Consider the following 23,107-nt stretch of genomic DNA (forward strand, 5'->3'; position numbering starts at 1 on the left):
AAAGCAGTACATGGGCAGCGTTCAACTTCAAAAAACATGTGACCCCCATGAGCTCTAAACTTGAGCCCGCAATACGGTCACGTAATACAGGTCAGCGGATCCCTTGTTTTGGCAGGTGTCAATTGATCACAACATGGATGTCCAATATCAAAGATGTATGAGATATACACTATAAACCAAAGCTGTATGTCTCGGTCAAACTATTACCTGCCTAGCTGAAGTATGGTCACCATGTTGCGAATCGTCGTCGTCGTCGTGCGTGGGCGCCCACGAGCAATACTGCTAGCCATGAAAACCATGAGAAAATCCATCATGGGTTTCCTTTTTCCCCATTTAAAGTTTTTTTTCCCATTTAAAGTATGGGGCTCCGCTAAGCGGCCCTTTCGCCCGCCAGAGCTCCGCTATAATAGAAAATTAGATTTTGCATTGGTTGTTTTTCATAATGCTACACAGATGTGTCGGCGACGAAGCGACTGACAGTAGATGGGGCTGTCCGTCTAAGGAGGATCCCCTGAACATCATCGTCACAGACGAAACCAATCACGTGATCTTTCCGGAGGCAGAGCTTTGAAGCGAGGAACCCGGGATGTGGTACTCTATGCCTTTCGTTGACGCAACGTAAGAACAGTAAATATATAGTTTATGACGATATATGTGTAACAACGACAGCAGCAACAACAATAACAATATACATACCCCTTTCCACTCCATCCTTTGGCCAGTTTTTTTGAACCCTGATTAACAATAATGTTAGCTAGGATTAAAGAAGATAGTTAATATGAACAAGATAACAAAAAAAATCTTAAGACAGTTTCGTTCTTTGTTTGTTGTCAATCAATCAATTAATCAATGAACCAATCTATCAATCAATAGCCCATTTCTGAGTTACCTTGTGCCTCTGTTTCAAAACGAGTTCTCGTATGAAAATGAGTTTGATTTGCATGAAAATGAACCTGGAGGCGGAACTCATTTTCATATAGCTTCCTATGAATGGTTTCGGACAAGGACTGGTTTTGACACAGGCGCAAGGTGGATCGTTTTGGATCGATCATTGGTTTATTTACGACAGTTGTTAGACCATTCGTTCAATTAATCAATCAATGGGCACTTAGTTATCAACTATAATTTCCGCGTAAGTTCTATTATGGCCTTCTCTTTGTCACTCAACGCTTCATCCTCCTCTGTCCTCACATTAATATACATGTAGGCATGGTCTGGATAGTAGCAGACATGTTAAAATTTGAGGAAACAACACAGCGCTTTTTAAAAACATGTTACGACAGAATCTTCTGTCATCTTCAGTTTAAATTACAAAGTACAGAGTTGAATATATAGTGTACTATATATTTGACTATAAGAACAAAAGGAAACATGACAATGTAAAATATTACAAAGTTTTAAATTCACAAGATAAAGTTGAAGATTTAGAGTAAAACTTAAAATAATACATTTATTTTACATAGTCATGTTTCCTCTTGTTCTTATAGTCAAATAACATTTTGCGTACACTATATATAAACTCTGTTACAGAAGATTCTGTCAGAAACGTGTTTTAAAAAAACGTCGTGTAGTTTCTAAAACTTTTAACATGTAGGTATCTGCATTCCACCTGTAGCCCCTCATTTCCCTCTCTCAATTTACGTAGATGATTTCATGATAACAAAATCCTATTCATTTTCCTCCAGAGACTCTGATGAACTAGTCTTCGCTGATTTTGCCCACCCATTTTACCTGAGCAAGGGAGATGTAATGAGGTTTTGGTATGGAGAATATTTGACTAACCACGTCTCCAGTTACAACCAGGGTCAAGTATGTTTCCACGTCTTCGCACTATTCAAATAACTACGGGAACGTGCTGTTTTCATGATAAAGTTCACAAGAGCTTTGATGTCAAGTCTGTCTTAAGCAATAAACCGATCACATTTTGGCTTCCAATAAACAGAGGTTAATAAAGGGCATGTTACGTATCTACACTTAGTTTTGTCTTTACTTATTTATTCAACAAATAAGTTCAAAGTTACAAAGGTTTAATTTAACTACTACAGATTGTTAAATTAGAGCCTTTTTCGCTTGAGTGTTAATAGTTATACTTATTTGCTTTTGTTTTCCACTGTCACGCTGAGTGATTGGCTTAAAATCTCGCGCCACTTCGTCATCCAATCAGAAGTAAAGCCAAAACGTGGCTCGCTCGCACACTTTGAGCTTTGACTGGTTCACTGGATTGTCTGTGTAATTGTAATTGGGTAGAGCTCGAGTGGTAACTTTGAGTTTCGTTTGCAACACTCAATTGAAAACAGTTCTATTCCATGAAGTTATCGCTATAAACTACACAATTTTATTTACAACATTTATGCACAGACAGGTGATTTCTGCTACGATTGTTACCCCAGTACTGATTTTCGCTAGTTCATAACCTTGTTTACTGCAAGATGAAATAATTAACCCGAACGCGTAGCTGCGTAATCCCAAACAAAATTCCTGGCCGACCGTAATCATTCCGGTCCTAATATTGTTATTATTTTAATTCGTCATTTCTATCAATCATTTCAAGACTCACTGAGAGAAAGCATGTCTTCATTCTCTCTTCTTTAAGTCCTAGGAGCGGACGGAAAAAAATTGTTACGCTTTTGAGGAAAAGATTGAAACTACAAGGCAATTTCTTCTCGAGAAGCCGTTATCCTTTAATCGAGAACCCAAGCCCATTCGCGATTCATGGTTACTCTGAGCTACTCTTATTACCTGACAATCTAAATTGAATGCTCAGCGGGACTATGCTTCAAGCTCGCTGTCGGCCAGAGGCCTGTGTCTTATGAAGAGTTGCGTATAAATTCTTGCAGTTTGTTTTTTTCTCCCATCCCTTACCAAATTGGCGGATCCAAGATGCATTGCCCGTGACGTTACGCCGCAATTGACACATAGTCACGGCCACTAATTGACACTAAAATGAGCATTTGTTGGACATTATACACACCATTTAAGTTCAGTTACTATAGCGTAAATACTTGAGGGAATGCTTGCGGGCAATTTCTGCATCCCTCTGTCACCCGCCGGGCTTAAGGACGGAAAAAAATAAGCAAAGCCTGAGTAACCAAGCTAAGAGTCGGTGTAAACAAGCCTGTTCGATTTTCGCCAGGACATTGCCCGTTTGTCTGTTTCGTCCTCTTACACTTATCCTTCGTTGCTTCGTTATCCTTTTGGTATGGAGGATTGATTTTCTATTACAATTTGTGTCCCTCTGATTGAGAGTCATTGTCTGTCTTTTTCATGAGACTTATCTGCCTGACAGACTGTGGCAAGGAATCCGTGTCTTTCTTGGTCTCAGATAGCTCATACACTCCTCTTCTACCTAGGCCTGCAACTTGAACGTACTCCATGGACATACCCTGAGTTAAAGTCGTGTTCGATGTCGTATTGCTTCCTCGGGATCGCACCAAATTCTTAGCAGGGCTAAAGCAGCTCCTTAGGACGTCCACATAAGCGCGGCGGAAGTTTCTGTTAAGTGCTATGTACAGGTAGGGATTGATGGATGAATTCCCCTGTGAGACGCCAAATGCGATCAATTGCCACAAAGAGGGAATTTTATAGTACGTCTCTCCATCGAAATAGATGAAGAAGTGCATCAAATGGGCTGGCAGCCAACACAGAGAGAAAACAATAACGATGATGATGAGCATTTTGATTGTTCTCTTCTTGCTCATTTCTGCATGTCGGAGATTTGCGGCGCTCGGATTTCCAGGAATCCTTCGAATCCAGAGCTTAAATGAAACAATACTGTAGAAGATAGCAATGATGAACAAGGGGACCAAGTAGAGAGCGATAAAAATAAAAGCGAAATAAATGCGCGAAGCTTCCCAAGACCTAGCCAGAGGCTCCCAGCTCGCATAGCAATGGTGATAACCATCCTGTAAGATTAACGACTTGTAGTAGTACAGGTAAGGTGACATCGATAGGCCAGAGAGGACCCAAATAACGGTGCTCACCACCCAAATCTTGCGAATAACGCTGGCGCGTTTAAAAGGGTACACCACGGCGAAGAAGCGGTCCAAGGCGATGACAACTAATGTGAGAACGGAGGCCGCGATGGACAGTGCAACTGAGAAATGAAGTATCTTGCACGTGATCATTCCCATGATCCCACCGAACCAGCGACTATTTACGTACATATACGCAGCCGAGTAGGGCATGGCGCTGAACGTCATCAGGAGATCGGCTATGGCCATGTTAGCAATGAGACAATTGGTGACGGATCTCATGTACGGCTTTGTCAACACGATGAAGACCGTCATGACGTTTCCGTTGAGAGACAGGAGGAACATCAAGCTGTACACCAGGAGGACAACGATCTGGTGTGTGGTCGACGGTGGGGCCAAAGGGTCCAGCTGAGAAGCGGCATTCGAGGAATCTCAAAAGAGAAATACATAAACGTGTGTTATGAAGTGAAGAAAGTCAGAAGTTTCCGATATCTTCTCATCTTTAGCAAATAGTCTTTGTGTATGAAGTGCAGAAAAAATAGGAAATCCTCCGAGATTTTCAAATCCTTAGATGTACATTAATTTAACATCATTGAAAAACAACGAATCATTGCTTTGCTCTTTAGGACGTGACTTCGTAGACAAACCTGCAATTAAGTTGAGAGTACAGCGCCCAAAACATAATTGAGTTACCCTTTCGGCTGCGAACTGGTAACAACCATAGCCAAATTGGCTCTGTTTTGGAAAGATTACATGTTTTAATCCTGAACCTTCAGTTTCTTTTAAACTGCGACGGTCATCTTTGTCTAAATTATTCTTCACACGTATGTATCAGTGACATGCCTAATATTTTCTTTATCTTTGTATATCATCTCTAGATCTGACAATAAAAACCACATTACAAAATGAGCGGACACGAACGCGGATATATTGCACAATTACATTGTTAACTTGGAAAAAATTGATTCACAAAGCCCCAATTTTATATGATTCTACCCATTTTAAACCACTTTTCCTTCCAATCTAGTAATTTTTTCTCAATGACCAAGATATTAACGCTCGTTTACGACTAAACATCTTACCACGAAGCATATGCGGAGTGAGTAGCTAGGCGCAATAGAATTAATTGTCCCTGGTGACGATTTTCATTCATTAAAACTCTCTAAAAGTGAAGAATATTTAGAGTACTTACCGTTTGTGCTCGATATATTCATTTGTATGTTTCAGTGCTTGATCCCAGTCCTTGAATTTTTCGATAATCACAAAAACCTTCGAGAAGAAGCGAGATCAATATTATAAAACCCAGACTGTATTGTAGGTGAATGTATTGTGAATGTTCAGCTGATTTTAAAGCTCGCCCATTGGATAATTTCCGTGTCAAACGATATGGCATCCTCGCTACCAATTTAATCGATAACAGACTTCCATTAAGATCATGAAATAATTGCTATTTTTCTTCAAAACTGATCTTTTATCATAGTTTGTTTGCTCGATTATAAACCCACTCCCCACAAGAAGTCAATAATGTTAGTTGTTATCGATTTTTAAAAAACGTCGCACGTACGTAAAGATATTTTTTTCTTCCTAATCAAAAAAAAAAGGCAATAGGTGGCTTTTAGGTAGCAAATGATGTATTGTGAAATATGAAGAATTGCCTTTTTAGAGTTCGTTATTCTTCAAATTCTCAAAATACCTAGATCCGCCTTGTAGAAGAGTGTGATTTACATGTTTCTCAATTTGGCCGACAGCTTGAAGCACTAGCATTGTAAGACATTCACATTTCTCTGAAAATACTTACCACAAGGTAAATATGAGGGAAATAATGGATGTAAATAAGTAACGAACGTGCTAAATGTTGCTATTTATTGCCGGTTTGTTCGTAGTTTTCGGCAATTGGATATTTTTGATGGGTTTTACAATTTCCTTGTTTAGCGAAGACGCGGCACCACGAATGAAAATTACATGCATTTGTCGGCAAGTCTTAAGAGTAGCGAACATAGTGGGTAAAATAAATGATTTTTGGATCCATTTTAATGGTTCTAAAGTGTTTTACCCTGAAAGGAAGCAAATACGAGGAAATTACCAATAGCAACAGACATTGATTTACGCAATTGCTCGTGGATATACCAAAAAAAATGCTTTTCCAGACTTCGATAACACATAATTAATTAAGATGGCGTCACTGAAAATTAAAATGCGGTTTATTATTTCTTTCTTGGCAAACGGAATTAACTTGAAGAAAGTTTTCATAATTTTTTTTCCAGTTCAGAAGAATTTCTGACTATTTTTTCGTTCAAATATTAATTTAAATTGTGTAAACGAACATTGGGTAATTTTCTCTTTCAAAAGGCATGACCGCGCCTTATGACGTCAGTACCTTAAAGAGAGTGCGAAAATTGATTACTTTCGTTATAATCTTTCATCCCTTTCAGACCTGCACCCTTGAGACGTCTTAAGAGGTCTAAGAGGAAGTGTCTGGATATTTGCGAAGAGCAACAATAAAAACATGTCAGAAGAACAGCCGAATATACTTAGCATCGAGCTATTATAGACAAAACATGAACTGAGGCTAATATCGTTCGTCATATTCAAGTTCATGAAACAATTGGAATTCTTTGTTGCACCAGCAATTTTCCTCATTTTCCTCCTGGTAAAACAGTTGTTATTCCCCATTATCACGTTCACGTAAAATAAATAATTTGTTTTCTTCTTTCTGCACTGATTTCTACGAAATTTCTAAGGCCCTGTTCACACTACGTCGAAACAATTCGAAAACGGCGTTTTCAGACTTTTTCACTTTGAAAACGCATCAAATGTTTTCCGTCCTCACTACACCGGAGAAATTTGAAAACACAACAATCAATGGTCATTTTTGATTTATGTTCGAGGAAAACTCGGACAACGAAATCATATGATTATAGTGATATCACCGTTTCCGAAAAGCTCCGTTTTCAAAATGTTTTCCGTTCACACTTCAAAGCAAGGCCGGCGTTTTCAAATTCCTCCGGCCGATTTAAAGAGCGTTCTCGAAAACTTTCGTTTTCGTAACGGATTAGTGCGGACCGTAGAAATAAAGCTGCGTTTTTAAATTTCTCCGGCAGAGTGTAGACGTGGCCCCAATAGATAAGGTGCGTGGTTTCTCTTTTCGAAGTTGATATCTCTCCAATTACATGTATGACACGCGAGGAAATGTAAATTTATCAAAATCTCCACAGGAAAATTCGCTTGCTGGCTTTTTTTGGCTATTTTTCATGTGCAATTTCTTCTTTAAATTCATTCAAACTGTATTCACAGTAGTTTTGAAACGATGAATATGGAGGCAACAAGGCAATATAAAACAAGAAAAGACATGAAAAAGTACAAAAGGGCTAAGTTGTGGAGATGTGTTCAAAGGTGAATCTTTTGCTATGGAAGGAATTAAAAATCTTTAAACATTGAAATCTGGCACCGGTTAAAACGAACGTCTTGCTTACAGGCTAACTCTTGATGCTTTTATATTTTAAAATTGGAAAAAATTACTCGCGATCATTTGCGTTTTTGTAAACGGCCTATTGTTCCCTGAATCGATCAGACTGCTTGAAAATTTTTTCAGCCTGAGTTTATCTGCTGTGCGATATTGAAACGACAAGATGTCAAACGCTGGAAATGTTCGTAACTACCACCGCTTTCACGGGTATTGAAAGTTGTTTGTTCACACTTTTCTGAGAATAAGTGCCGGCTCGCACCTGCTCATTTCGAGCTTTTTTTAATTTGAAGATAAAAAAAAAAAACTTTGCTCCTAGCCTTATGGAGACTGCTGTGAAAGAACAATTTTTTTCTTGTTGCTGTATATCTATACTTTCCGAAGCCCTGGACAGACTTTCAAACAATGTATTAACAGCCCTTTTAGCTCTTTTTCTGTCAAAAAAGTGATAAGAGAAAACAACAGCAGCCTTCTTTTGTTTACTATCACATTAAATCAATATGATCATGACGATTAACCGTACATTTTTAATGTACATTCGATTAAAAAAAAGGAATTTTTATGTGAAAAAACCACTAAGGACCGTTCTTTGTGGTAGAAATAATGTCTCAAGAGATATGTGAATATAATCAATATAAATCTGAATATAAATGAATTTAAATGTAGACAATACGGTGGACAATATGTGGACAGAACTTAAATATAAAGTTTCATTTTTCTTTCCACCTTGAGAGGTGGCGACGTATTAGAGAAGCGTTCCTAATACAATTTCGTTCGGACGTGTTCCTTTCAAAGTTTGATTAAGTTGACAATATGTTAAGCATTCCGCTTGTCATTTTTTTTAGCTCGCAGTTGCACTTGATATTTTCCGGGTACCTCTAAACATTAATAACGAAATGAAATATTCAGCTAACGAAGAAATTTTTTGCTTTCAATCTGAATACGTAATTAAAAGCCTACTGTACCTTTTTTCAGAGTTACCAGAGCAGGGCAAGTACGTCTCTGTTGATGCTTTTCGTGAAATTAATACTCGCTGACTGAAGTGACGCACTTTTGTAAAAAAAAAGTAATTGACCCAATTACGTCGTGGTGAAAAAAACGCAATTGTTTTACCTGTCACGATCAAATTGTATTTGTCATTTTGTATTCAATCTCAAGTAAGTAATCTCGTTGAACTTCCGTTTATGAGTAATTGTTTCCGATCTGTGAGTGATAAACGTTCCGCTGTAATCGCGATTTTTCTCACATTTCAGATGGTAAAAAGAGCAAAACGTGAACAAAAATGGACAAATATGCTCTTCCATTTGATTATGACGTAAAACAGGCATTAAATTTGACGGTAGCTTCTTTAGCCTTTTATACAGATGATGATCTATGCTAAAGTAGAGTAGTAACGGAGAATTAAAACACAATAAATTGCTCATTCAACTTCTCGCTTACGTTTGTCATTAAAATTGTTTTTATCTACTACAATATTTGCCGCCCAAATTTCATTTTTCTCTGCAGGAGGCCAAATGAAGATATCGCAACTCGCCGGATAAAAATGTTAATCCTTCTATCGGAAGGAAATTAATGGCCAGGATAAAGTGGGGCATCGGAAGTTTTGTTGTCAATATTGATTTCGGTATCTCTAAACTGACTATTAGTGAAGTTGTAATTACAATCACGCGTTGGAAATTTGCTTCGTGCAATTGCTTGTTTTATCGGGTTTTTAGAGCAATTTTCCAAGCACACCAGGTAAACGAGTGCCGTGAAATAATGACACTTGAGAAGTTTTAGTGTTCTGGGTTAAACATGCAGTTTCAAAGTTTTAAGGCTTTTAAATTTTAAAAGGGTTTTATTTGTAAGGATAACGAAAATCTGGCCTATCCTCAGCAGATCAGCTTTTGTGTATAATTCGTGGACAGTACAGATAACTCAGCATTCATCAAAAAATTATAACATAGTATTGAAACTTCACACATTTTACAAATGTTGTTGTTGTTGCTTTTTTTTGTTGTTGTCGTTAAAATTATCAAGTTGAGGTTTATCGCTGCAGTTTTAGAGCCAAATTCATTGATTTTTACTTTGTGATAGCCTATATTTTAGTTTTAGTAAGGTTTCCACTTCCCAAAGGCGATTTGGCTATTTATTCTCAAGATAAGGCAAACATTATGTCACTGGGTTTTTTAGTTGGTATTGGGTTATGCCCGGCTGTTGTGATAGGGTTATAGGTTTAAACTTCAAAAAAGGTTCACCGTTTCTTAATGAGCGTTGTCTAGAAAAGTCTTCATCCCATTTTATGCTTTTGATATACTCCAGTCTGGGTTTTTTTTATTATTATTATTTTTTTTTTTTTTTATCCCATCACTATTAGTAAAATCAGACCAATTATTCAGTTCCTCAATTCATTTTTTCACGACTTTTTAAAAATCGATTTTTTTTTTCCTTCGAACCATTGTCTTTTTCAGTGGACAGTCATGGTCTCTTTACAATATGTCTATCTCTCTTATCTCGCGGCGACAAAGAATTTATAGACCTCTATGTCATAAACTTCAAAGAATACTAAATATATATCAAGAGATTATCAAGGTGAGAGAGTGAATCCCCCATATAGGCCTTCTACCCAAGGTAATCACTCGTAAGTTATTTTCAGACATGGTACCAGTTCTTCCGAGGATGTTACTCGCGCGATGCCTGGACAGTCGAAGCGACTTTCTCGAAACTACCCGAGACGAAATGGCGAAACTACCTGAGAAACTACCTGAGACGAACGTCGTTTTATACGTTTTGGTTTCGTTTCATACCAGAGATGTTGTCTGCACTCTCAGCCGCCTTTTTGTTAAGCCGGGCTTTCGTTTGTTTTTCGTTCGTTTGGCTGTTCATTATTTTGCCGTTTATTCGGTTTCAGGAAGTCGGCTACGAGTACAATGGCTGTTTAAGCGTGCGTTACAATATGTTTGTTCGTTTCTTTGTCAAAACAACAACGTAAAATGGCCACACTCTGGATATTCGAGAAAACGTGAACTATACGGCGGCCAATTCTTAACATTTCTCTTTCGAATTCTGAAGCTGTCTTACATATTCTGTTTGAGCTACTTCTGACAGTATAGACAAACTGAATGAATCTAAATTCTCGCGAGATTCGTAGGTTGAAAATTAAGTCGTTTTCTAATCGACGTTGTCTTTGGCGTTGTTGCCGTTGCTGCTTAAACTGCTTTTTGCTGCTTGGGCAGCGAGCGACTGCCTGCACTTTTGACCACCTGTTTGTTCGGTTGCCTAGCTTGTGTTTGGGCGTTTGTTCGCTTTGCACTCTAAACATCGCTGCCGTTCATTCAGTTGTTATTGTTTGTGCAGGGGACATACGTCTCTTATTTAAACTCCTATCAAAGCTTCAAAATGTACTAAAACATACCGAGAGCCGAAGCTCCTTTGCTTGTAATCAAAATATCAAAGAAGACTTATCCACAGCGTTGGAGGTTTTCCGGCCTTTCCTTTGCTTTGAAACGAAACGAAACGAAACATAAACAGATCCTCCACGAAAACATCCACACAACGCGCGATTAATATCCGCAGAAGAATAGGAATTCTCTCTCTTACCTTGATAATCTCTTTTATTATATGGAGAAGAGTGTTTTACTGGGAACTAAACCACTCGTAGATTCCATACGCCACTTCATCCGGGACCCGAGTGGCGTATTTTCCGTATGTCACCTTTGTGAGTGTCGTATCGTTCAATGACGTCACGATTCCCGCCTTTTGCTTTTGTTGAATTGGTTTCAATATTTAGTCTCCATATAATAAAAAGAACATTACACGTTGGCTCGAAGATATGAATTTTATGTTCTCGTGGCAAGAACACGAGAACGTAAAATTCATATCTTCTCGCCACCGTGTAATATCCTCTATATATACATGTATTGCACGTGTAATAATGACCATCGAAAACCAATATTGTTTGGCAAGGTTTAAAGTAGTCATGCTTGGTAACCTTTCCTTGTCTATTTTGTGTGCTGGCAGAATAGCAAACTTGCCAATATCTGGATCTCATTTCTAAATACGAAAACACACATTTATCATATTAAAGATAGCGGTTTGGTAGGATCCTTTGAAAGCGCGTGTTAATAATTCATTCATTGTTAGCGTATACATAAAACAGTGTGCAACAGCTGCCGTATAAAGTAAAGTTCTTAATATAAAGTTTCGAGCTTTATAAAATTAACTTCTTTGGTGCGATGCAGATCTTCCTCGGCGTTGACAGCGAGGCAATTCCAAGAAAATCTAAGAGGCTGCATGAGCACTCCAAGGTTACTCGACTCACCTTCCTCTTAAGAGCGTCCCTTTTCACTGGAAACAACTTTATAAAGAGATAAGATGGGCGTATGGAACGCTCACGGGTGACAGATTGACATAAAAATGACAGCTTATTATCCGTCCTGCTCTAATCCAAACCGATGGTAGAAGAGATCCCACGAAAACCACTGATTTATAACACCTGACAGCCATGAAATATTTTTCCAAAAGAAAATTGTACAAAATAATTGTTTCATGCACAGTTTGCCGGCTGACTGACATTCCTGCATTCAAAATTGGTCATTACTTCGCTGACTTAGTCAGAGTCGAGTTTTCGGCATTTAAGGTTCTTATTCTAACGGTTGACATTAAACTATCAGCGGAAAGAAACTTGGGGTAAAAGTGTTTTGATGACATAACGCAGGCTTAGTTTTTGGATTATTTTTCAGAAAACATCATCATTTCCTGAGCGAAAATTTAGGCACATTTCATTAAAACACTACGAACAAACCACCGACTTGAAACTTTTGTATCTGTTTGTAGTTATCAGTTGTTTGTATACTATCTGTCGAAACTAGAAGAGAAGTATTTTGAGTTATTTTGGCCATGTACAAATTACCTTTACAGCGAAGGAAACCTGAAAATAGCAGTTTACTAAGATAGAAAAACAGCAAAGAGATAATAATAAACCATAAAGGAACAAGGATGGTTAAGGATGGAAAAGATTAACATGGATTACAAACCGACGAACTTGAAAATTTAGGCTTAACTTTTCAAGATGCCAAACCGTGACGTAGCTCCTTTAACGTCAGACATTTAGACGAAAGCTTGTTATTTGCGCTTATATATTCGATGTCCTTTCGACTCAGGACTGAAGTCGAGTTTCGTTTCGAACGACAGAACTGGGTTGAACCGCCCGTACCCCATTGTCAAGACTTATTTTCAAATTTTGGAGAATAAAACTATAGCTCAATTATTTACTACAATTTAATGGCCAGAGATAACACAAAACCGAGATAAAATACTATACAATTAAGAAAAGAAAAACCGTAAGGATGGTCAGCAAAAGAGATGACCAATTACCTCAAAGAAAGCTCCTTGTTTTAATGTCCTCGGCACGAGTGGAGTCGTTGCTATCAGCACCAACACCATTTCTTTCAATCACAAACGTGCAAATAGTTGATGGCTTTCCAAGAGACGTTTCAAGCTGGATTCAGTCTGTTCCGTTTTGCATATTTTAAAATTTCAGTGAAAGCCGTCTGGTCGACAGTTAAATTTTGATTGGCAGCACGCGACGTTTGCATATTTAATTGTCGCTTTAGTCCCAGTATGCTTTTTATAGCATGTTCGGTATATTATCTGACCATCAGGAAAGTGGTATTTCTGTGTACCATCACGCAAACATGTGATAATTGCACTGTGACGTAAAAAGAAAACGACGCGGTTAAAAATATCCAGAGACAGGCGGCGAATCTCACGATTCCTTTATTCCAAGAATTAATGCCTTTTTGTTTAGTCGGTCGACGTTTTGTTAGCAACCACTTATGACTACCCTTTTACAGGGCGGCTCTAACTCAAATGAACAAATTAATTGGACTTTGAGCACCATTTCTATGCTAAATTTTGCAAAAAGCAATAAGCAATGAAAAGAAAAATATAAATAAGTGGGTGCAAAGACAACTTTTAACGAGAACCAACTTTCAACTGATAGTCATTTTTGGGCGGCGTAATTGAGGCGCCGGTACGGTGGACAGCATCTAAAAAGGTCTCGGAGCTTATTAAAATGACAACGAGCGACCATTCGCATCATAATGTTTGCAGATTTTGAACACTTCTTCTTCAGGTGAACAAGACAAGCGAGTTTTTTTTGTATTGGTGGAAACATATTCATCCGTCACTTGGTGTTCATTATTAGCATTTAAATTAAACTACACCTTTGAACGGCTGCCATATATGGGTTTGTTCTTTTTTTTCGTTAAATTCTGACTCTAAAGAATTGTTGATATTTCCGCTGGGATTATACCTAGCTGTGAGCAGTTAGTTTCTCCTACGCCGACGGTGCTGTTCGCAGTGTACTGGGATTCATAAAAAAAATGTTTACTAAAGATCGCTCACGTTGATACCGGGACAACTGGAAAAAATGAGATTGAAGAATTTGTCCTTCAGCTTAACTACTTGTCATAATTCAGGATGCGAAACTCTGGAAATAGATCTGGTGGGGCGTACGGCAGACTGTATGGACACAAAACGACAAGCAAGAAAAGGAGATAAGGAGATAGATAATCTCCTTTCGTTAAAATATTCTTAACTTCCCACGACTCTTGTCAAGAGATCGCCCAGTCTGAATCTCAGTTTCCTACAAGCAAAACGCGACGTTCACATTCACACAGTTTCTTGCAATACCCCAAAAAGCCGGACCGCTCGGTAAAATTTTGAAAAAGATATGAAGCTCTTTAGAAAACAAAAATAATAGGATAAACACTGTTCCTGGTGTCCCAGTAGTTTACATTGTGTCCGTTAAATAAACCAGCATTTGCAAATAAACAGAAACTTGTTAAAAATCACAACTGGTTGGAAGCAGACAAATTGACTATGTGCAAAGAGAAAGAAAAATATGAGCCCGGGACCTCCGGATTGCAAGACCAGCGGTTTTCACAGCTCGAACTCAAATCAAATCACAAGATAATCAATCTCAGTATGTCGTTTACATCCCTGTTCTCATACATCAGACCTCGCGCTGCCTATTTCGCGCCTTTCACCAAGGCCAATCGCCTGTGGACGAAACAGGGAGGAACCCGTTTTGTGTACTGATCATTGGGCGAGTGTAGTCATCAACAACTTTAATCCGTTATTATGTTTTCGGCTCGAATAAACTTTTCAGGAAAAACCACCTACCACCAAATGGTCTTCCTAGGCAAGGGAAGACTGTTTTAGTTTTTACGATTTCTTTTCAGCTTTGCAACGAAACTTGGCTGCACATTAATTTCGATGTTTTTATGTCACTAACGTGGACTCAGTATTGCATGCAGTGCAAAAAATTTAAAAAAATGTATCTTAGAGTGCAGAATTTGGATATTGCTTGGTCTGCTAAAGTTTATCCACAATCGACGAAATAAATTTTAACTGAACACAAATCAAAACTTTCAGTGAGATGGAGCAGGGGGCTCATTGAAACCAAGAAATCCCTAGGTGAACTCTTTATAATTTTGTGGGAGACATAAGTTTTAACTGACCAAACACCCAAGAAAAATACATTTACCGAATGATGGATCTGAAAATTTCATCTGGAGCTCCTACAGTCTATTTGCAAGAAAATATACGATTTTACGGTGAATATGATTTCGGTTCGGCTTTCATTAAAAATGTGTTCTGTGTGCAAGTACTTAGAAGCTCTTATGCGCGCAAAACAAAAGGTTTGTTGTATAATGGGCGAGAGAGCAACTATCAAATGTAATCGCAACTGTGACTTACTGTGCAATAGAGAGTTCCCTTCGCTTTGTTCGTTGTAGCCAGTTTTCCGAGATAATTTGAAGATTTGTGGTTTATCTCACTGAAACTGGGTGTTGAACTGAATAAAATCAGAGACTTCATCTCTTTTAAGAGAATTCAAATCACAGGCACACATCTATTGACAGGTTAAAGTTGGCTAATTTGCAGAGCAAACTAAATTCAGACATAACATATGGTATAATTCACACTTCCACGAAACGTCTTGACAGATCCAATGGCCACTTGTAGTAAAATCAATTTTGATTGGTAGATTGAAAGAAATCGCATAATTGTATCATTTCCACCAATGTTGGCGCAGCTGCAGTTTGTTATTAACTGATCAAAGTGTAGTAATTGATTATAAAGTTTAAAATAAAGTTCGTTTACACGGTAAGGCTTGTTAGTGAAACAAAGGGTGTTTTTCGAATTGTTCAAAAGCTGATATCGCACGACACAGGAGAGAGACCATCAATTTTGATCTCTACTTCCGAAATTGAAGATATCCGGGGTGTATTTTATAAATTTGCCATTATTGTTAATTTACCTACAGGATGTAGTAGATAATTTGGAAACCTGGTACAATTTTAGATCATTTATCTCGTCGAGACGGTAGTAGAAAATGCAAAGAGATCGTGTCAACACCTTCAACGCCAAGCAGTGTGTAGTCACGTAGTTTCTGTCGTAACAGCAATTCTTCGGTTGGTTGTAATTTTTTCTTTTTTTTTTAACCAAATGATACTTTTTTAACCTTAGTGTTCAGAGTTGTAGAAATCGTGAGATCGTTCTTGGAGGCAACCATTGATTAAGCAAACGCCTGTTTCAAGATGCAAATTACATCCATGCAGCTAAATTCAAACATTTCCTGTCAGTTGCAGCGGTATATTTCATTAGCATCCGTCGCTTTTCCCCACGTAACACCCCACACCACCCCCATCCCCAGATTTTCCTCAGGGGATCCACGAAGAACGGTCAGGAATCTTGTCAAGGGCTGGGTGTGAGTGGGGTGGATACGGCCACTCTAAGGCTAAAAAACACACCAAATTAAAAGATTCGTGCGTTTCGAAAAATATTCGAAAGATTATAAAAGCAATAGGCACCATTTGACTTTGAAATATGTTCGGAAAGTTGTCCTTGGGCATTATCTGTCCCTCGAAGCTCGCAGTGTTCTGCGAGCATCGCTCTTGGAAAACTGTTCGCTCCTCGGGTAAATATTGAAGCACATTTCGGCGCCAAATGGAGGCTATTGTTTATTTATTACTTTCTTCTAACCTACATGTACTGTAACTTGTTGTAAGTATTATTGCGAAGTAAGCGAAGTAATATTTTTTCCTAAATGTAATGTCTATATTTATGTATAAAGTTACGATTATTAATAATAATAGTAGCAATCTAAGTAATAATGATAAAAAATAATAACAATAATAATGGTAATAGTTTTAAGCACAAATAGCAACAGTAATGAAAACTGAGTCAGTTTATTATCTGATTAAGCTGAATTTATTAGCATCTTGTTTGATGTTACAATTACTTGTAACTTGTACTTGTAACCACGTTCCATACCTAGCTCCCACAGTTCGAGGGTTTCAATCTAGACACTTCATACACTCAAACAGAATGCAATAACTCTCCAGTTGATCAACTTATAAAAATATCAAAAGTTACACTGTATGAAAGCTGTCGCATCAATAAATATAATTCACAGCTCCAAGTCAAGAAACACGTTGAATAATCTAATTTCTGAGAAATCACAGTGTTTCCCTAAGAACAGCTCTTCCTAAGTTCATCAGCCACTAGTTTAAAAACTTGTAAAAATATCAACAGTTGCAGTGTAAAATGACAGCTGTAGTATCAATAAATATTTACAGTTCCAGTTCAAGAAAGCCTTTGAATAATGTAGTTTTCTGAAAAATCAGTGTTTATTTAAAAAAGGGCTTTCCTTCTTCATCAGCCCTTACCTTAAAAGCTATATTGTACTTTCTAACATGGCAACTTTTCCTTTATTCTATGCCAATGCCTCAAATTCACTATAGAATTAGTAATTTCGTAGTATCCTTAACACCCTATGAAGACCATGAAGTGGTACAGGAGGGGTCATAAGATAAGAGGTTGAAGGGAGGGGGTGGTCTAATTGAGTTTTTAGCTGTTAATTAAAGTTACTGGCAACTTAAGTTTCCTTGCCTAGAAAAATTCTTGTCAAATCTGCCAGTCGACTGACTTGTGCCCCACAAAACTGACAAGCAGGAAACCAAATTAGACTATTCCTAGTGTCCATCAACATTTTAACTGTCAGTCCCTGCCTGGAGTTATTGTAAGCCTTTGATTTAAATTTAATGCATACCAGAGATAGTATTGTTAATTCCATAAATATACATGTATTATACATGTACAATCATTTAAAAGCTGCGCTCCCTTAATATTATATTGTAAAGTTTACTTTGTACCATTTTGACTTGAGGTTGACTCACTGGCTTGTTCATCCTGCTTTGGGACGAACTGCAGTGAGTCAGAGAAGATTCAAAATCTTGAGGATACACCATCTGGACTATCTCTTAAGAACTCATGTCCCAAGCCATTGCCGCATTTGCCACAGCTTACCTATCATCACATTAATAACAAGAAGACATGAGTTTGTGGATGTAAATGTCAATAATTTTGACACAACATTGCTCTTCCCCAGGGGAAGCGTGGTGGCCTCATTGTCACAATATAGTGTGCTTGACTCTGGATTAATCGGTCGGGGTTCCATCCCTGTCCAGGAACATCATGTGATGTGCTCTTGGGCAAGACCCTTTACTCTCAAATTACTCTGTCTTCTCAGGGGTATAAAATTAATGGGTACTGGTGATTTTAATGCTGAAGGTAACCCTGCGATGGACTAGCATCCCATTCAAGGGGGAGTAGAAATACTCCCAGGCTGAGTCTTCATGCTACAGAAACTGGGATAAGCACCAGTCAGATGGGCCACTTGGCTCATATACAGACTTCACCTACCTACAAGAATTGCTCTTCCCCTGATGCTCAATATCCATGCCCACCCCCACAGAATTCATTAAGGGACAGGCCCCGGACTAATTTACTGGGTATGAGGCCAATTTTTGCCTGCTTGGTTTGGCCACCTGGATGACAGTTATAAAAAAGTTTAGTTGAAAACCTTGCCTTTCTGCTGACAATGCTAATGAAAACCCTGCCAGCATGAAAGGGCAATGGGAATTCTGACAGGGTGGGGGATCTCCAATGCGCAAAACACTTACAGGAAAGAGTATGAAGCTGAACTCAGGAAATTCTGAAGAAGTGAGGGGTGGGGTATTCAAACCAAAGAATACCTTCTGTGAGAAGGGTATAGATATTTTGTAGAAATACACAGGCCAAATACTTGTGTCTTGGGGCATTAAACTAGAAATATGTTGTGACAGGCCTTGGTTGGCAAATAATTATTATCTGTCAAGAAGAAGTGAGTAGGAACTGTACATGTAGTTACTGTAAAGATGGCAAAGTTGAAGCCTGTATACAAACCAACAGTAGGTCTGGTGGTTTATCAGGCTATCACCTAACTCTGATTTCTTTAGTACATTAGCGGTTTGCTGAAAAAGTACATTAAATAAAAATAAAATTAGAGTTCTCCAAGGTTTTGATGTTGCTGGCATCATTATCACGGTAAAACTATTTACGTGAGATCACAAGCAAATGTCTTTTATTATAGTTCCACTAGTTCCCTTAATTTGTATATTCACACCATGATAAAACCATCATTTTTACCTTGATAATGATGTCAGAAACAGCGGAACATTGAACAACTCTAATTTTATTATTTCTTTAACTTACATGCATGAAGTACATGATTGCATTTGTAACCTGCAATCAGGTATTCATTTTGACTGAAGTATTGTTACCTCCCCCCCCCCCCCTGGATGGGATGCCAGTCCATCACAGGAATGCCACTCCCCCCTCCTTACCCAGGCATCCCTAAGAATTTACACCAAGGTATCCATTGGAGAGATACAATTTAAGAATTAGAGTAAAGCATCTGACTAAAGAATAGAACACAACACCCAGCCTGTACTTGAATTTTTGCCACCTGGACCAACAAGGCTCCTTCAATGGCAACTCAATGTCAATGTCAATGTTTATTTATTATAACACTCTCATGGAGTATAAATATATAACAATAGAATTCTGAGTGGCCACAAAACAACAAACCAAGAGACTATGTTGGAACCTCATAATTATTAATACATGTTTTCATGAAGAAAATGCAGTGAAATGTGAACAAACAGCTGTACTGTTGCTGCTGTTCACATCGCTCTTGCAATTTCATCCAACAGGTTTTAACAGTCTTAATACACTGATCTTGTACTTGACTGTTACTAAGTGAGACTACAGTGTAATTAGGCACTGACAGGTACATACAGTAGCACCAAACACCTTTAGCTCCAGCTACATGTACATGTACTATGTGCAGGCGAGGTGACATAATCTTGGACAAGACATGTTACTCACACAGTGCCTTTATCCACCACTTGCATAAATGGGCAACTGTGAATTTAATGCTAGCAGGTAACTAGCATCCCACCTGGGGGGAGTAGAAATACTCCCAGCTACGTCCCATGCTGCAGAAACTGGGATAAGCCTGAACTGTATGAATCAATGTCCTGATCCAGACTAACACCTTTTTATCCACATTCTATAATTATACCCAGTAGGATAATGCAATTGTATGATGCACAACTTAACTGTGGCTGAGGATGGATGAAATAAGGAGACAGAGAACTGACGTGATTTATCTTGATTACCAATCAGATCTAATAACAGGTAATGCACCCAATCACATACATGTACCTTCAATGCTTTTGCCTTGCTACTTTGTTGAGCTTCAGTCTCATCTTTTTTTGACACACTATCAGCCCTTATGGTCTCAGTAAATGCTGGCCAAGGTGTGTGGTGTTGGTATTTAGCTTTAGCACTAAACAATTCATGACCACATTTTGGACAAACGTAAATCCCTGCCAAAAAAAGAAAAAAAAAATACAGTGACCGTCATATTGTACATTTTAAAGGCGACTGTTATACAGACACTGCCTATTTAGATTTTATAACATAACTAAAGCAAAGCGCGCGCTCTGATTGGTTAATTTAGCATCTACTATTTGCCCATGGGTGTACGCTGCTGACGTGTGTGCTAATGTTTACAAAGCAAATCTTTTGACAGACATTGTTTCCAAAGTAATGGCCGACGTTCTTCTGCCAGAAATGCGAAACTGTCTTCACAGTTGTCTGAAGATGAAACTTTATCGAGCTACTGGTGTGCAGTCGGTTGTCATGAATGAATTTTCGCGCGCTTGTTTTCTCTTGTCATGTAAGACTGCACGAACATTTTTTTGTGATGTAGCTCAATAAAAGGACTTCTGTTGTTCCAATGTCTCAATGTTATGTTATAAAACAAATGGTAAACGCCATAGCGTGCATTATTGAGTTATGGATGCACTTGGGAGGTTTGCTAAGCACTCAAGAAGCTAGAGTCGCACTAGGCTATCGCCTCATGCAACTCTTACGCTTTTGTGCTTAGCAACCTCCCGCGTGCATCCATAACTCAATAGTGCACGCTATGGCGTTTACCATTTGTTAATTGGAGAGGACATGCATATGGTACCTTTAAAGTTCCTATGGAGATCACATCCCTCTAGCCCTAACCATCCTTCTCCCCCCCCCCCCCCCTCCAACCTCTCCTCCCCTTCCCCCTCCCCCCCTCCCACTCTCTGTCAGGAATATCAGATATGAAAGTTCTACTTATAGCTTACTGCACAATGTCCTCAGCAGATGACTCAGGATGACTCAGCAATGGCTTCAAGTTTTTAAAAAACAGTCGCCATTTCAAACTCAGGCTATGGTAGTCTCGACGTTTGCACTTTGCGAATAAAAATTACCTTCTCTGTGACTCAACTGAGTACATTTCAGAGTGCCGGTATAGAAAATTTTAGTTTGAGTAATAACGTTTTTTTCTGTCTCTCTGTCCTGCACAGTCACACGTACATTTGCTTCAATTTGCCGCTCGTACATAATCATGTACTGTGCATTTTGAAACTTTCCCTTCAACCATTGGTATCCTTGGCTTATCTAAAGGAAATTGTATCTACCTTTAAATATCGTATAAACCGTCAACCAGCTTTTGACAGCTGGGTGAATTAGGTACGGTCCGCGAAAGATATATAGTCGTAATCTACAGCTGAGTTAACGGATAATAATTTGCAATTTCGACGACAAATATACATTGTTCGTAAGATTGTGAGAAAAAGTCGAATTTTACACAACCTACCTGCTTCAAAGTGGTCTCTGTACTTTTCGCTTCCTTTCCAAGAGCTAAAGGACATGATAAATTCCCTGTAGAAGCCGTGTAAGCGTCCGTGAATTCCTCGAACTTAGATAATGACCCCGCGATATTTGATAACCAGCTGTTTCACCTTACATTGTCTTAGCCGTTATGTTATTTCAACCAGAATGCAACATTTGTTGCCATCGTTCAAGTGGTACCATGACGAAAATCGCATCTCTCCTATCTAAGCCATTTTAAAACATTAACAAGAAGTCTTTATGAGAAGAAAAATGCCGTTTACTATTTTCAAATGTCTCTTTTCGTTCCTGAGATATTCAAGTTTTTAAAATATGCAAATTAGCCAAATGATGACGTCATACACTCAGCCAAATTTTGATCAAATATGATGAAGAAAGATATCTCAGCCAATTTGTATCAGAAATGTTTGATTCTTTGCAGTAGGACTCTACTAAATGTGCTCCACAATACGAGCTTGACAGTTTTGTTACCATGGCAACATACTGGGTTCCAGATCTCCCCAATATTAAAGGCTTTTCTGGCCACCTTTGGCGATCCATTTTGATATTTGCTAATGGTGTCTCATATGCACGACCCAGCAGGCATATAAATATGTGAGCTCGAACTTCTGGCCTCGTTTAATGTTTTTAACCTGAAAATCACTAACATATTGAAACCAAGTGGGTGGGGACTGGAAAAGAGTGAGTTGCCATGGGAGCAGAATTTTTCATAGCCGTAGGTGTGTTTCCTGTAGAACTATTAACCTACCAAGTTTCAATGGATTCTGCTGTAAATTGACCGAGATAGCTCTATTTATATACTTAATGTAATATTGGGTTGAGTGTATGACGTCATCAGTCATCTCATTTGCATATTTTACACATTTTTCACACTTAAATATCTCGGGAACTAATGCAGATATTTGAAAACGGTGAACGGCGTTTTTATTCTTTCATGAAACTCTATGTGATACACCTGAAAAATCAAGGGGTAAAAATTTGATCATAGCACCACTTTCAGTCTGTCTGTTTGTTTGTTTGTTTGTTTGTTTGTTTGTTTGTTTGTTTTGTGGTTTTCTAACTTAGTGACTTTACTTTAGCTGATTCAGGAATAAGATTTTCGTACTTTATCTTATCACGTGGCTACATGATGATTGAGTAGCACTGAATCGCTTTGATGAACCTAATATAACAGCCATTTTATTGTACCCCATATACAGTGTCGCTTCGTCCGGTTAATTGTATAACTTGCAGGTGTGTCTTTTGTTCGTTATACAAGAACACCTCCCGTTTCATTTAGGAAACTTGTGGTGGGTGTATCGGATGCTTCGATCGGCCAAAAGAGAAACTCAACTGAAACTATACCATATCTGTTTTATTACCAAAACTCGGAAATCCACCAGGAAGAACTCAGAAAACTTCATCATTAATATTTTCAAAACGCTCAGACTTAGAGGGTCGTGTTTCGACCTTTTTCTTCTGACAATTCACACTAACCTTCTGTACTTAGACCTGACGAGTGCGTTCCTCTACTCGTAAAACCTTAAATAACACATCCCACATTGCCCAGTGGGCAATTTTCCCATAG

At 38.4% G+C, this 23,107-nt stretch overlaps 1 protein-coding gene and 1 pseudogene across 4 annotated transcripts; both read right to left on the reverse strand.

Moving 5' to 3' along the window:
• Nucleotides 1-1,978: 1,978 nt before the first annotated feature.
• Nucleotides 1,979-16,539, reverse strand: LOC110052425 (galanin receptor 2a-like). Of its 2 annotated transcripts, none has more exons than XM_020758559.2 (3): nt 15,178-16,539; nt 5,164-5,240; nt 1,979-4,402 (listed from the first exon to the last, which is right to left on the reverse strand). In XM_020758559.2, exons 2-3 carry the CDS (start codon nt 5,183-5,185, stop codon nt 3,219-3,221), a joined length of 1,206 nt encoding a protein of 401 aa, XP_020614218.1. In that variant the 5' UTR covers nt 5,186-5,240; nt 15,178-16,539; the 3' UTR covers nt 1,979-3,218. The 2 variants fall into 2 exon arrangements, with proteins under 2 accessions (XP_020614218.1, XP_020614216.1); XM_020758557.2 differs by lacking the exon at nt 15,178-16,539 and adding an exon at nt 12,790-12,902.
• Nucleotides 16,540-16,669: 130 nt separating this feature from the next.
• LOC110052426 (methionine-R-sulfoxide reductase B1-like) lies at nt 16,670-21,661 on the reverse strand (annotated as a pseudogene). Of its 2 annotated transcripts, XR_016206144.1 has the most exons (3): nt 21,506-21,661; nt 20,032-20,195; nt 16,670-17,790 (listed from the first exon to the last, which is right to left on the reverse strand). The product of XR_016206144.1 is annotated as a methionine-R-sulfoxide reductase B1-like, transcript variant X2 (transcript). The 2 variants fall into 2 exon arrangements; XR_016206142.1 differs by lacking the exon at nt 16,670-17,790 and having other exon boundaries at nt 19,157-20,195.
• Nucleotides 21,662-23,107: the final 1,446 nt, after the last annotated feature.

The sequence above is a fragment of the Orbicella faveolata genome, unplaced genomic scaffold (assembly GCF_042242905.1).
Source record: "Orbicella faveolata isolate gen_17 unplaced genomic scaffold, um_ofav_v1 contig_1, whole genome shotgun sequence".
In the NCBI taxonomy this organism is placed as follows: domain Eukaryota; kingdom Metazoa; phylum Cnidaria; class Anthozoa; order Scleractinia; family Merulinidae; genus Orbicella; species Orbicella faveolata.

What these genes read in the sequence shown, in the direction of transcription:
- LOC110052425 (XM_020758559.2), bottom strand. Translation starts at nt 5,185, where the DNA reads ATGAATATATCGAGCACAAACG. An exon ending in GAATATATCGAGCACAAACG is followed by an intron (nt 4,403 to 5,163) that starts GTAAGTACTCTA and finishes TTCTCTTTTGAG; the next exon opens with ATTCCTCGAATGCCGCTTCT.